The sequence below is a fragment of the Haliotis cracherodii genome, unplaced genomic scaffold (assembly GCF_022045235.1).
Source record: "Haliotis cracherodii isolate W230 unplaced genomic scaffold, xgHalCrac1.p SCAF_23, whole genome shotgun sequence".
NCBI classification, from domain to species: Eukaryota; Metazoa; Mollusca; class Gastropoda; order Lepetellida; family Haliotidae; genus Haliotis; species Haliotis cracherodii.
In genome coordinates, this window is record NW_027266279.1 from 8,568,451 (window position 1) to 8,584,252 (window position 15,802).

The 15,802-nt window shown below is 39.9% G+C and overlaps 1 protein-coding gene across 8 annotated transcripts in view; it reads right to left on the reverse strand.

The window, feature by feature from the left end:
- Nucleotides 1-477: 477 nt before the first annotated feature.
- Nucleotides 478-15,802, reverse strand: part of LOC139471700 (cellular tumor antigen p53-like) — a 75,843-nt gene continuing 60,518 nt past the window's right edge. For all 8 annotated transcript variants that reach the window (XM_071254164.1, XM_071254167.1, XM_071254166.1 and 5 more), the window contains 7 exons: nt 15,447-15,525; nt 14,125-14,647; nt 13,689-13,783; nt 13,042-13,163; nt 6,702-6,941; nt 5,872-5,965; nt 478-5,258 (listed from right to left, as the gene is read on the reverse strand). In XM_071254164.1, coding sequence (XP_071110265.1) covers nt 4,980-5,258; nt 5,872-5,965; nt 6,702-6,941; nt 13,042-13,163; nt 13,689-13,783; nt 14,125-14,647; nt 15,447-15,525 — 1,432 coding nt within the window. In that variant the 3' untranslated portion in view covers nt 478-4,979. The remainder of the gene's footprint in view (nt 5,259-5,871; nt 5,966-6,701; nt 6,942-13,041; nt 13,164-13,688; nt 13,784-14,124; nt 14,648-15,446; nt 15,526-15,802) is intronic.

Below are 15,802 nucleotides of genomic sequence, written 5' to 3' on the forward strand. Positions count from 1 at the left end.
ACTATTGACCACTGGTTGACCTACTCCAGACATTAACACAGACGTGGAAGAATGCGGACAGAATCCTTGTAATAATCGTCATTCATGCATGCCAGTTCTGACATGGATCACAAGGTAAATGACTTGGCTTCGTCCCTTCCCTGTTCTAAACTCTTGCGACTGAACTTAGTCCAAATGTCACTTATTTCCATATATGTCTGATGGAAGTGAGAGGTGAGCTGGAAGTGATACGGGTCTTTGAGGTTTACCCCCTTTCTGGAAGTGCCTGTCAGATAAAGGTGAGAGGAAAGCTGGAAGTGATACGGGTCTTTGAGGTCTACCCCCTTTCTGGAAGTGCCTGTTAGATTGAAGTGAGATGAAAGCTGGAAGTGATACGGGTCTTTGAGGTTTACCCCCTCTCTGGAAGTGCTGATGTATTCCGATGATAATATTTCTTGATGGCATCATCAAAAAGAAAAAGAAATCATTTTTCTTTGAAATGAATTTTATTCTAAAATAATGGTATGAAGTTGTTAATACAAGCTTGGTGGATAGTGAAATATATGGTGATTTCACAGTTGAACACATAATGTCTTTCAGATGATAAGCCACACATGCAGTGACATACAGTCAACACTTTAAACAGAAATATGTCATCAAATTAAACACAGGAGAACTATCTTCCCAAACAAAAAGAACATTGGCAGTTTCAACAGGTATGATCTTGACACTGGAAAAGTAAATGCAAATTTCTGTGATGCTACTTCTCTTGATGATTTCACACAATTACAAATGTTCTAGATGGAACAATGAATTTTGGCAGTTACTACTGACGACCTGTGATGAGTTTTACGACTGCAAGAATGATGAAAAATCACTTGACAAGCAATGAGACTTCATGTTTTCAACATTTTGTGAAAGAATGGCAGTAAGATATGCTGATTTATAAAATCCTCATATCTTTCAAATGCAATTCAGATTCAATATTTTGGAGGAATCTGAAAGAACCAGATAGCAAATGTTTGATAAATGTTGACAAATGCTCCCAAATGTAAAAAGTAACGTTATATTTGATGACATATTTACCTAATGCTAACTCTCTGATGCAAGCCCCTTTGACAAAAGTCAAGGGTACTTGAAGCCCTCTGAAGCTGTATTGCAATTTCTATCAAAAGAGTACAAGATCAAAGACCATTTTGATTTCCATTTCATCAACAGTTTTTCAGCCAAATAGGCAAGGTCAAAATTACCATGACGATATGATAGTTGCCAGTAGGCTTGCATCCGATGAACATTGACAGTGTACCAACAGAAGGGGTTGAGAGAGTGCTGATAATACTCTACTTATTTTCGGGATGCAAACCCAACATTAAGAATAATAATGTTCCCCAAACTCATATCTTACAAAACTCTTTTCTGAAGTCCGGATGTTTAAATAACCCCTTAAATTCATCGACCAATACATCCAGAAACTCCTCTCTGAAAAAACATGTCAACTTATTTGCTGCATTAACATTTCTTAAAAAATATATAAAATAAAATAAAAATGATAAATATAGATAACTGAATTAAATGTATACAATTAAAACAAAGAAAAAAATGGCCTTATATGTTGACATGAAAATCATCTAAATAACCCCTTGTGTTGGCAGACAAGCTATACCATTATTGTTGAGATGTCACTCACTAAGTAAACACATCACGCATAAATAATGTAGAAAATATTAAATAGATGATTTCTAACGATGTACAGGACGCTCCAGCTTTCATCAGTTCCAACACTATATACACGGCACTCAATTAATGAAACAAAACCACCAGGGTTATCTCCCCTTACATGGGATGCTCAACATTTGTGATCTTTGGTGATGGACTCGGCACCAATACCCACCATGTTAGAAAGGCATGAGAATGTACCGCCTTGATGCCTTGCCTTTTGTATAAGAATGATGAGGGTAACAAAGGATCTTGTCAAAAGATCAATGAAGCTGAATTTGTTCGAGATAATATGGTTAAGAGTCGGTAGTTGAAGGAAGCATGAATGGAAGGCATGCCATGTCAAAAGAACATGATCACATGTTAGGTTTTGATCGAAGTTTTACGGCTAAGAAAAGTTTTGTTGTTCGAAAATTAGTCCATCTGTATGTCACCACTTTCAGCAATATTGCAGCAGATTTTGTGAGGATGCTTCACACAGTCATTGAACCGAAAGTGGGGAATCGAACCTGAGTCTCCTGTGTGCCAAGTCAACACCTTGACCACAAGACAGGGCACCCCCCTCCACAAACCAATCTGTGAGTGAGTGAGTGAGTGAGCCAGAGGGTGCGTGATCTCAGTAGTCCTGTCATATCACAACATATTTTTGTCTTTTCCCAAAAATTAGAAATTCCTGTCAAAGACATTTTCACCATTTGATAAAACCACACACACAGATTAAATGTTTCTGAAACTAAGTTTCAATGGTCTTATAAAGTTGTTTTCTTTCCTGACAACTTCAATGAATTTCAGTATGAAACCACCATAGGTCTGGGCAATAAGGGTCAAGAACATTATGTAAGGGGAGCTAACTCTTAAAATGTGACGGCCACCATCATGGAGTCGCCTCCCTTCCAGCACTTAAAATGCTGCGAGTAACAGGCACTGTGAAACGCTACATATTCTGTACAGTAAAGAGAACCAACTTGGAACAAACCACACACAGCAGCATTTGCCCAAATTTACTTTGAAATTCTTGACATTGCACATTCTAATGTTATTTATAAAATATGTTTCCCAAAGAAAAAACTTATTGGATTTTCATACACCAGCTGAAAAATGCACCAATGAAGTCACTATTTAATATATAACATTTTGCTATTGAACGATATTTTCACTGATGACACATCGTATCAATGATGAAGACATGCAGCATGATTGGGAAGGTATTTAGGAACAATGAACAACAAATTTAAGTATCGCACCGTTGGAAATCTGTCTTTAAGAAATCCAATTAACAAAATAATAAACATCTCACACATTGAATATAGTCATTATGCATATACTGTTTTCCTTTCAACTACTGTCATGAACAATTGAGAAGGCTGACTTCAACTGTCTTCTCTATGAACACTTTTCAACACAGAGCATTCTGCTCAAATTATGCACAAACCCACATGAAAATGACATGAAATTGTGACCATTCTGAACTAACACTTGATAAATACGTAAGAATATTGTCAAAAAAGACTATCAGTGACAATATGCCATTTGCAGAAAAGAAAAACAAAGGAAAAGTTAAGCAGCACATCAAACCATTTCTCTTGAATAGCGATGTTTAAATAGCCAGTCACATTGACAAAATATCTATACAAATTTCAAAAAAATCTGAATACATTAATGCACTAGATATGCCATCAACATCAACACAGATTATCATTTCTGCCACTATTTCATCAAACCAAGGGCAACAAAACAATACTTATATCTTAATCAAAAGCAGTGGTAGCCAGTATAAAGCTCCTAAAATCACAACAAAAATAATACCATTTAAAAAGTGTCTGCCTACATTTACAAGCAGTATAAATATACATGGTTATTTGCCAAAATAATAGTTTTGGAAATAGTTTTCCTTGCATATTTGTCCTATTGAAGATAGTATTAACAAGTGTTTGTTCACCAAAACAATGAGTATGACGAGCTGTAACTATGCAGAAGACCCCATATTTACATTAGAAACATACCATCCTATCCACTCTGTAAACCTGATCAACAAAAATTGATTAATACATTTGGATTATATTAGCTTCTAAACTGTAGAAAACTTTAAGACACAGGGAACAAACCTGGTTTGGTTTCACATTAAAGAGGAAAATAGCCTTGATAAACAGTATTTCTTGTTTCAAATTAAGGTAGATTTGGTATGTCCCTAAAGAATGCAATAAATGGAATGTAAAGATATATGAACTAGTTCAATGCAATATTGGTGTTAGGGAATAAGCCTTTGACATATATGCTTTCATAACATTTTGCAATTTGTTTACATGGTGATTTGTTTAAAATTTCCCTAAAACCAATATTGAGTTTGCAAATATGACAGTCTTTTCGAACTACTATACAATGCTGTTCTCTATAATGAAATATTTGTCTTCAAGACATCATAACAGAAAAATCTTACCAACATAAATTAACAGCCATTACAAAATGGACGGAGCGCTAGACATTTGGATTTGAGTTGGAGTTACCTCCCCTGAGCAATGCATGCTAGTAGGGAAATACACTTGACACCTGACAAACCTGAGGATTCTATGACGACTTGATATTTGTTCAACCACTTCTAATTTTTTGCCTTGGCCCTAAATATGAAAACCATTTGTGTTTAGATTAAACAATCACTGTTAAATAGCTACTCATGGTAAACAAATTATAGGCTTATATATTTGGCCATAAAATGTACGTAATATTGGTCTGACATCTCTGAACATTAGGTCAAATGTAAGTGGAAAAAGACACTGACTGCTGACAAATGAACCTGTCACAATTTGCTTGTGAAATGCCAGCTGAGTTTCAGATGATCTTTAATGTACTTATTGTTTGGCCGAATAGCTAAAATTAATCTCAACCTGATCTTCGAACTAGCAATTTAAAAAAATTAATGACTATAATTTCATTTTTCAGCATAACACGATTTTCAAGTCTTGATATAAACCATGGAAATGGTAACACGCTTCTGAACGTTAGTTACAAGATTTGTCCGATGCAACATAACTACAAATAGTTGAGGCCATCTTTATAAGATGGACTCATTGGGTAAAACACACAGAAAACATCAACACGGAAAAAACTGGAATGTATAAATCTAATATTTAATGATAAGCACACTTCGTTCAACGATTGCCACACAAACTGGAAGATGTCTATATCAGCAGTGATAAACATGATCAATTAGCCATAATGAAGGTAAATGCACTTTAGAAAATTTGTTTGCACCTTTAGAAATGTTCGTGTGAAAGCCAAATGTTTGTTCATTCTGGCTTTTCCGTTCTCAACTTCTTCACGTCGTCCTTTGTGATTGATATTGTGTGTTTGAATGTGTAGCGTGTGACTTCGTAGTAGCCTGGGCAGTATGCGCTGTTCTGGGAGATGCTAGGCTGGGAGGAGAGGCTGATTGTGGACGTGCTACTGGCGTTGCGTGCAAGTGACTGTGAGACTTCGGAGGTGTAGGCATTTGCCTGCTTGTATTCCACCAAGGATTTCCAGATCTTGTTGCGATGGCTCGTCCCAATCTTCATGGCTGACAAATCCTGAGAGAATCAACATGATTGGGTTATTAACTGCTTGACTAGGATAAAGTGGCTTTTGGAGAGAGTTTGAGGTAAGGTAGGTCCTGGAGAATTTACAAGTTTTTTTAGCTATCCTATCTAAACCTAGGGACATTTGAAACAAGGAACCCTTCAATCTTCAGGGTCATGACAGCAGAGTGAGTGAGTGAGTATGGTTTTACGCCGCTTTTAGCAATATTCCAGCAATATCACGGCGGGGGACACCAGAAATTGGCTTCAAACATTGTACCCATGTCGGGAATCGAACCCGGGTCTCCGGCGTGGCGTGCCAACGCTCTAACCGCTAGGCTACCTGACCGCCCCTATGACAGCAGAGAGAATGAGAGAGTTCTACTTAATCCACACAACATTCAGCGCTATTCCTACCAGACTGTGGCCTGCAAATAATAATCCAATCTGGACCAGATAAACAAGTGGTTGATATTATGAGCATTGGACTCCACCAAGTCACAAATTGTGGCCCACAAAGGATGGCCTCCTTGTACCACAAGCAAACATACCATCCATATTTCAGTTACACTGAGCTTGCAGCCAGATGAGTGAAGCAAAAAAGCATATTCATGAAATATTTTACCTCATGAGAGAATTCATCCAACTGGAACATATTCAAGAAGTTCTTTTCGTGGAAATTGTCAATGTATGCCGAGAGACCGATTGAATTCAACCAACTGAAAGAGAAGCAAATTGTCAATTAAAACACAATGATTATCTTAAAAAAGATGAAGATTAAACCCTTTGGGTTGTATACTCCCCAAGGAGTTGAGAATGCCAATCAAGAGCACTCGGATTCATTGATCGGGGTAATAATATAACGCTTTGTTCATGACTTTTGGTGTGAATTTGGCGCAGTATAAACATGCACACTATTTACCTAAAACTGAATTAACTGCTATTTGATATACTGGTATACTGCAGTGGAATACAACACAATACACAACACAACACAATACAACACAAGGATCCTGCCCATGTTCCTGAGGCAAGGGAGTTAATTGGCCATACATGTCATATATTGGCAGGACTTACTAGTCTATACATACTCCAATCAAAATCGCAAAACGAAATCGACAAATTTAAAATAACATGGCAACCCTGGTAATTGTCTTAACTGCCAGGCCACCCCACTGTCCTGTCATAAAGTTTGTTTGTTGTTTTTGTTGTTGTTGTATATCTAAGCTATAGGACAGCGGTCTGTCAATAATCGAATCTGGACCAGACAATCCAGTGATTGACATCATGAGCATCAATCCATGCATCAACCAAGTCAACGAGCCTGATCACCCGATCCAGTTAGTCGCCTCTTGGCACAAGCATCGTCGCCTTTTACAGCAAACATGGGTTGTTGAAGACCTATTCTACCCCAGACCTTCACGTTTCCCTGTCATAAAGAGACATAATACTAACGCAGCAACAGTGTTGTCCACCATGGTCTGTCCATTGCCAACAACTTCCTCCTTGACGGCAGCCTGGTTGATGACGGCCTCCAGCGCGGCGGGCAGGGTGTCTCCGTTCACCTGACTGGTCTGGGAGCTGCTCACGTTGCTGGAGTCGGGGCTGAACGGGAGACTGGCTTGGTGCGCCGTCTCGGCCGGCTGAGCGATGCGTTCGTTGCTGGGGATGGACATGATGTGAGGTTGGCTAGGTCTGGAAACAAATTGATGGATACAATGAGAATGAAATTGTTTCCATGGAAACACAAATTTTAAAAATTCAAAAAAGCAAAAGGCACCAGAAATACATATCCCATGTGTACAGTTTTCAAGTTTGGGCTCGAAATAGAAGCTGATGTCAACACTTACTGGAACCGAGCCAAAAACAATATAATATCTCTTTGAGGAGGAGACAGAATGAATTGGAACAACACAATATTACAGTTATATGGTATGTCCGACGAAGGTAGGTGGAAAGCCACAAGGTGATGATGCCAAACAAGATATCTACCACTTTAGAATAAACACTAGGTCAGATGAGCTGACAGACCAAGAATCATACTCTGTTTGGGGATTGAATTCAAACAGACATGTCACAGATCGTACCAGGCCTACAACTAATATTGTTATGTACACACATGAAGTGAGGAGCCTTAGATATGTTTTATGAATGTGTGTGGAATATTGTAGTGCGTAGTTAGGGAATGAAAGTAATGCAAGCATGGTATTAATTTTGTTGTCTATCTATTCATCATGATCATGCTTCCAGCTGGTTTATCCAAGTCGGAACGATAACATACGAGTGTGAGACCTCGCCTACACATAGCGCCATCTGTTAAACATTAGGATGTCTGTAGTAAACAGGACAACTTGGGGATTTCTTCGATGTGAGCAAGACAAGGGTCCACACACAAGATGATGTCTAGACTCATTTAAAACAAACAATAAATTAAGCTGTGACGGTTGACATTTATCCATTACCAAAAACATTTCAGCCTTGAAATGTTATTAAAATTTATTTTCAACTTATTGACCCTATTGACGTTTGTGATATGGATCTCAGGTTACACAAGTCAAACTGAAATCTTCGTGTTGGGGGGACATCCAGTGATTCCATATGAGTGAGTGAGTGAGTGAGTGAGTGAGTGAGTGAGTGAGTGAGTGAGTGAGTGAGTGAGTGAGTGAGTGAGTGAGTATGGTTTTACGCCGCTTTTAGCAATATTCCAGCAATATCACGGCGGGGGACACCAGAAATTGGCTTCACACATTGTACCCATGTCGGGAATCGAACCCGGGTCTTAGGCGTGACGAGCTAACACTTTAACCACTAGGCTACCCGACCGCCCGATTCCATATGAAATGATACCTGTTTTAGGGACAATTGACCCTCCATGGAGATATGGATATTTCAGGTGGAACCAGGTAATACTGGGAGTAGAGCTACTGCATCTTGTTCAGGGGAGGTGAGTGAGTGAGTTGTTTAACGCCGCTGTTAACAGTATTCCAGTTATATCACGGCATGTCAGCTTAATGTAGGAGGAAAGCCCGAAGTGATGCAGGTCTCAAATGTTTACCACTTCGGTGAAACCCACAAGCACGGGTATGGTGCTGACTAACCTAGAAACATAATCGGGGCGAACCGGGATTCAAACCCACAATCATATGTTTTTGGCATGCCCAAGGGACGCAACTCACCACAGTGAATTGCGGCGCCTGAGACGACTGGGCCCCCTGTGCCCCCAAGGGGAAGTGAGTCCAAGGGTGAGTGAGTGAATTTGGTTTAGCACTGCTTTGGACATCACTTCAGTTGCATGGCAGTGTTAGAAATTGGCACTAGTCCTATAGTCCTTACCAAACTGCCAGATAGTTAAGGTATCAAGGACCAGTAGAAATTTGCCCTTTTTAAGGGTTGAGCTATATGTTAATGTAAGGACTAGTGGACTAAAACTTTACACGGGAGGGAAGTTGATGTGATGCACGTCTTTTAAAAAATACCACTTTGGTGAAAGCCATGAGGCCATGAATGGTGCAGACAGACTTGGAAACAGGGCAAATCTGAGATTCGAACCATGGATGACTGGTTTCTGGCTCAGCAAAGGGACGCCACAGTGAACTGTGACACAACAGGTAACTGGGCCACCCATCAAGAAGACAAATTAGCAAGTTCTGTTATTAATTTTATTGGCAGTGAATTTTGTTATAAATACTCTACATACATACTAAGGTGATCAACAATGAATATTACGTCAATGATTAATATTTGTTAACAAACTGTCCGAGTTAACTGGCTGTAAGGCAGGATGGTGAAGAGAAGAGAAGCCCCATGATCTGCCGCACACAGATCACAAACGATATCACAAAGTACCATCCCACAAAATATGCAAGTACCTCAAACTCTCATCCAATGCACAGAACAACTTAACCATTTGCACCTTGTGCACTGAGTAGAGGGAGTGAGTGAGTGAGTGAGTGAGGTTTTACACCGCTTTTAGCAATATTTCAGCAATATCACAGCGGGGGACACCAGAAATGGGCTTCGCACAGTGTACTCATGTCAGGAATAGAAATCGGGTCTTCGACACGTATCGAGCGAATGCTTTAACCACTAGGCTACCCAACCGCCCCGCACTGAGTAAAGAATGGCATCAAATTTCTAACTTCGCACGCTATGACCTCAATAGATCTGACTGGAAGGCACAACTATGTAGATGTACTTAGATTGGATGTCAAATAGGATGGTTCAGTGTCTCATGCTTAGTGGTGTACCAAGAATTCCAAATTACCACCCTTTGGCAAGCAAATTGAATTTTTTTTTTTCAGAATTGGGGAGTTCTTAAACATCCTATTTTCTTAAGTTCAGAGTTAATCTAACTTTGCATATTAACATTACATTTAATTATGTAAAACTAAACATTAAAACCTCTATTGGTCCTCATATCAGTTAAAATCAAGTAGACCTGACCAAGCTGGGGTTGGCCATTCTCAGTCGAGGCACAAACACAATAACCAAAGAGCCATGTTATCTCCCTTTAGACTGCTTGAATCAAGCTCCTACCTAGCGTGTGACACCTTCGTTACACTCTTGGTAACATCGCTGCTACCAGTGTGGGCACGGACATTACAAGAACCTTGAAATTTGTCCTCCAACCCAAACGTATACTTTTGTTTATGTCTTTGGGAATGCCATCACAGTTATTTTTTAAAAAGTTTATGACAGACCATATTTCCCCCGATGAAGTAACCTTTTGCTTTGTTTGATCGGATTGGTTCGAGATTGCAGACGAATGGAAAATCAACCAACTTCCCCTTGACATTCTTCTTTTATCAAATACATGACAGTTGTAATGAAAATCAAAGAAAATAATATAGTAAGGGTAAGAGTATTCGGTGTCACCGCAGTAATCACTTGTTTGTAAACATAGCGGTCAGTCGGTTGTGAGTTCAACTCCAAGCATAGCTGTAGCCATCTATCACAAGGGGTAGCTTGACTGGTGGCACCGATAGTATAGTGAGCTCCACAAACAGGCTATCACTGTGAGGAGCTTGTGCCTGAATGTTTTGAGATGACGGGACGGAATATTTAGCTTACTATCTACATGTATTTTTTATATTACTGAAGGTAAAATTTCAGAATTACTCTTAAATAAATAAATAACAATATGATACATGAAAGGAATTTATCACAGACTACAAAAATAACATAAATATATATGGCATAAAATAAGATCAATCATGGCATGTAAAGCTAGGTAGTTCTAACATCGAAAACAAAATAAGATTTCAAAAATTTGAAAATCACTCAAAACAACCTTGCACTTTTTGTAAACATACGTCTTTTAGACTTGATGAGAATGTCCAATAATATGTGGAATGAAGGTTTAATAAAAATGTTTGGCTTTTATTTGTTTGTTTGTTGTTTAACGCTGCACGCAGCAATATTCCAGCTATATGACGGCGGTCTGTAAATAATCGAGTCTGGACCAGACAATCCAGTGATTAACATCATGAGCATCAATTGGGATATCCCTATCCCCTAAGTTGCATCTTACAAGTTTGGCTTTTAAGTACATTTCGGATAAGATGCCGGAAATAACGTTAGGGTTTGATATGTGAACCTGTTTAGACAATGACAATCACAAAGGTGAAATATAAACACTTCGACTTCAGGGATGCAAAAGTTTGAACGTGACACATAGAAATAAATACGGTAAATGTGTTCTATGTACAACTAGAGATATCTAAAATATATAAAACTCCATCTCAAAAGTCGAATGAAAATAAATAGAAGGTAGAAGTAAACTAGATCATGACGAAGCACTTGATCATGTTATCATCAATTCCCTTTGGGAGGAATGTCAATAAATATATTCCAACAGGAACAAAATGATTTAAGTTGTTTTTATCTGAAGAAAATTATTTCAGAAAGAGTAACAACGTATAGTTATTGGATTCAATAATTCTGTAGATGACATTTATCATCTGGACGTTTCTACAGAGTAATATCAAGTTTAAAATGTCTGACAGCCACAACAAAGTAACACATGGCAATGCAAAACTGGACGGAATGTTTTGACTTGTCAATCTTTGACAGAACACAAACAGAAACAAACACAGACGTTTGTGACATACACATGTTCAAATGCTAACACGTGGTGTGCATAGTGACAATAAATATAGCACTCCTCAATGAATGATGTGACATCAATGACAAACTACAGACAGTATGATTTACCAATGTTAAAATCTGATGCTAAATCAAAGATACGAAACATTCACATCCCGCATCTGTTAATGGAAGGGAATTACAGAAAAGATGTAAATCGTCGTAGCAACAGATCTGAGAGTAATCTGGGGCTCTATGATGCATTTTCACTAAATACATAAGTATGACTATTATGAGAAAGTACTGGCTATGTGACTTCAGGGTCAATGAATGGTTGGAAGAACATTACTCTATGAAAAATTACATGACCTGGAACCCATCCACATTTAACAATCACCCCATTTAAGTTCATCACACAACATGACGTCCGTATTTCCTATCAATTATAACAAAATGATACATGACATTGCATTCATAAAATTAGATCCTTAAATACAACAACCATCTTCAGAGTTCCAGACCAAGTAGAGCCAAAAGTGTCATTGTTGAGTTACTGAATCCTGATAGATCCAAAATGTGGCTCAGATCCAGGAAAGAGTCTGGGAACACTTATTATTTCTAAAATTCTTCTTAAACATTCGTTCAGTAGTAACTTGAATGATAAGATTTGTTTTTTGAAACATGATTGAAAATGTTTTTGATGTTCTATTTCATTTTGAGTCAATTTGACATGTCTAAATCGTATCGAGTCTGTAGAGAATGGCGATCAACGTTTCATCTTTATCATCCTCCCTGGTTTGTGGAGCAACTTCTTCTTCTTCAGGGAGTGCTTGTTTTTATTTTCCTGAGGCAAGACCATCGACAGCCACCTGGAGCCAATCAGAACCGCTCATTAGTGTCACATGACTATCGCTATGGTAACAGGTGGCTGCCGGTGATCACCGAGGAAAGCTTCAATTATGAGAAATGCTTCGAGCAGGACAAAGATTGATCGCCATTCTCCAGGACCGGATCATAAGAAAACCTGCAAAACTTGATTCAATATTGATAAACCTTTCCTCAATGTACTCACGTGCAACCACCGCAAGAGAAGCAAGGACTATGCGTGCATATGTGTGCGTGTGTGTGTGTGTGCGTGTGCGTGTGCGTGTGCGTGTGGCATGCTATTAAGGAAGGTAGGTCACAATGTGGTGGAAGAAGTGTTTAGAAAGTACATTTGACGATTATGTAAATCCGTCATAAAAAAAACATCATCCTAAACAAACTTCTGGTCAAACAGGCAAACACATCCCAAACTGTTGTGTTTTTAACAGCATACCGGGTAATGATTTCAGCAGCCGATGTCATACCACCTTACCATTGCAACCTGGGCACTAGGATTGACACACTGAATTAAGACAGGTTACTTTGTGAAACTTGCGGGCATATGTTTTTTTAGACTAAGGTAACCTTAATTCTAACCTCAGTGGTTAAGGTTAACCATAGCCAAGGTTGTTTTGTGTAATGGGCAATAGCTCAATATACTAACAAAAAAGTGGGGGTGGGTTCCTAAGGTCCTGAGGCAAGGTAGGTCCTGTCTCCCTCACTACATCAGCTCTGGGTAAGAGGGAAAGGTAGGTCCTGTCTCCTCCCTACATCAGCCCTGTAAGAGGGAAAGGTAGGTCCTGTCTCCTCCCTACATCAGCCCTGGGTAAGAGGGAAAGGTACGTACTGTCTCTGGATTTCTCCTTGCTGCTTCCTGTACAGCTCAACCTGCTGCTGGGGCACCATGGAGGACAACTCTAAGCTGTCCCGAATCTTGCACAGAATTTCGTAATTTTCTCTCCCTCGAACCTGTAACATAATGAGGAGTTTAACCAAAGCACAACAAGTTGTGTAGTCAGAACTAAAAACAACTAAGGTTTATGTTGGCCTGCACATTAGCCACTGCACTAGAAGACTGACTGACTGACTGAGACAGCAAACATGCAATATTCAACATGGCTGCTGGACTGATATGCAGACGTGTACTGAAACTTGGACCACATGCAGCACTTCCAGTATCTTATTTTACGCTTACTCACACAGTTGCCACAATTATTACTATCATTCATTTATAACTTCAGTCCAGGTATTTATCATCATGACTCAATCCAATCACCAAGAACAACAAGTATTGTAACACTGTTTCTTCTTCTGATTGAACTGATTTCAATACCGATACATTCTGCCTTCAAATATTAGTACTTTTCAAGTTCCTGCAACTGATCTCACGCAATTTTCAATCCAAACATAAATCTAGCACTTTGTTATCGCACACCACACCTACCACTGAATAATGTTTGTTTGACGACACAGTAATGTTGGTGTTGTACTCACAGTTAACGAGTAAGCATCGTCCTCTTGTAACTTCCGCTTCTTTCCCTGTGCCACTGTTATTTCTGTTCCCACTGTAAGTTTTGTTAGCTGGGGCACTGCAACACGGAGAACATTACATAAATCATACGTCTACTGTACCACAGATGCCATGGCAACTCCTTTTGATAGTCTTCAAAGAAAAACATGGATTCATTATTGAAAAGATCATCTGGCACATGTCAATTTTAAGTGTCCTCTTTGGAAATGAACGATGGTCTCTGTAATTTACAGGCTGCATACATATTGCTGAATATTGAGTTCAGGGTTAAACAACAACCAACCACCTCCTTAATGATTTATTTGCAACTTAGATTTCCATTGTAACCACCCTGACTCCAAGTGTCAGATTTATCAGTTCAGACACTGATAGTCCTTGCCAATCGGTCACAAGACTCACCCTTTTTGGGGGACTGTTTACATGAAGGTGGCATTGCTGCCTTTTCGTCAGCTTTCCGATCCCTCCCTGGACAGGCACATATCCTGACCTCGACTGCCCGTCTGCCCAGAACCTTGCCTTCCTGCTCCAGAGTGAACACGATCTGTATGGGGCGTCTGTTGGGGCCCCCGACACAGGAACCCAAGCACATGAACTGGAAGAGGTTGGTGACCCACTCTGACCCCGCCTGCGGTATCTCATGGGGGATGATGACGCTCTGACGATTTGTGTAACTGTCCTCGTGGTATCTTGCCAGTTTGTGTTCACAACGCACCAGATGAGTGGGAGCAGGGTGACTTTCGTTATGCTCCTTCGATGTCGCGTGATTGGGACAGCGTTTCACAACCTCTTGCACGTGCTCGGGCTTCATGAAAATGGGCATCGCACGGATTATGCTTCCTGGTGGGGGCGTCCTCTGTGCCCGGAATCGGACCGGACATGTGGTGGCCATTCTCACATACAGCTTCTTCAGGGATTCAGAGTACTGCAAAACAACAAACCATGTTTATTTTTAAAAACTGCATGCACATGGAGAACACAAACTTGATGAAACAACAGTCATTTTAAGTGTCAGCCATTTACTTGGTCCTTGTTTACCCGGACGTGGAGTCACCAGATAGATGACCTATCTGCTTGTGGATGGGGGTTTATTTCTTTGGTCATGTGTGGACAAGGCGTCCGACATCAGATCAAAAGAACTATCCGAATTCCATCATAGAACTAAGAAATATTATGGCTGCTACACAGCCAAACATCTTGTTTTGAGGGTACATTTATCTTAAATGGAGATATTAGCTGCAGGCTAAAGGTGAGGTGAAATTGGGTTTAACGTCGCGTCCAAGATTATTGCACTTATATAGCGACGTGCATGCGCGTGTATGTGTGTGTGTGGCTGCTTGTACTAGTCCGGACTGATGCCGATTTATAGTGCTAGCTCACTGAGATACCATGCCGCAGTTTAACATGAATACCCCACTCAGACACAGTATACTGACTCCGAGCCGACCAGTCCTTGTTTTAGCCCCTTAATGCCGAGCGCCAGACAGGGTAACAACAAGTACAATCTTTTAACGTCTTTTTGTATGACGCGGCCCGGGATCGAACCCTGGACCTTCCGCTCTCCGGGCGGACGCTCTACCACAAGACCACGGAGGCGGTCTGCAGGCTAAAGAGCAAATAATTCATCTAGGGGCAATTTTGTTGGTACAGCTGTATTCTGGCTCGACGAACTCGAGGCCCCACGCGACACGGGGCCAGCTGATTCATGCCTCATCAATACTCACCGTCCATGTGGTGGATTTTGTTTCTTTGGATGGTTGAGCAAAACTGATTTCAAAGTTGAAGTCACCAGGGTAGTTTGTACTGGAAAAGACATTGCATGCGTTACATAATTTGGAATCATTTAAAACCAGAAATTATCAAATAACTTTGTACAAACTAATTTATAGTAGCTTGCATAATGTTTCACAAACCCAGTCTGATGGAAGTCAAGTTGACGACAACGTAACCCTATCGAGATGATGTTTTTATCACATGACCTACACGCTGTGTGAAAGGCTGAGCCACTCCATGACAAGCATGTTTGTTGACTGAGTTATCCAGCAGGGTGCACACTGTGTCACAATACAAACACCCAGTC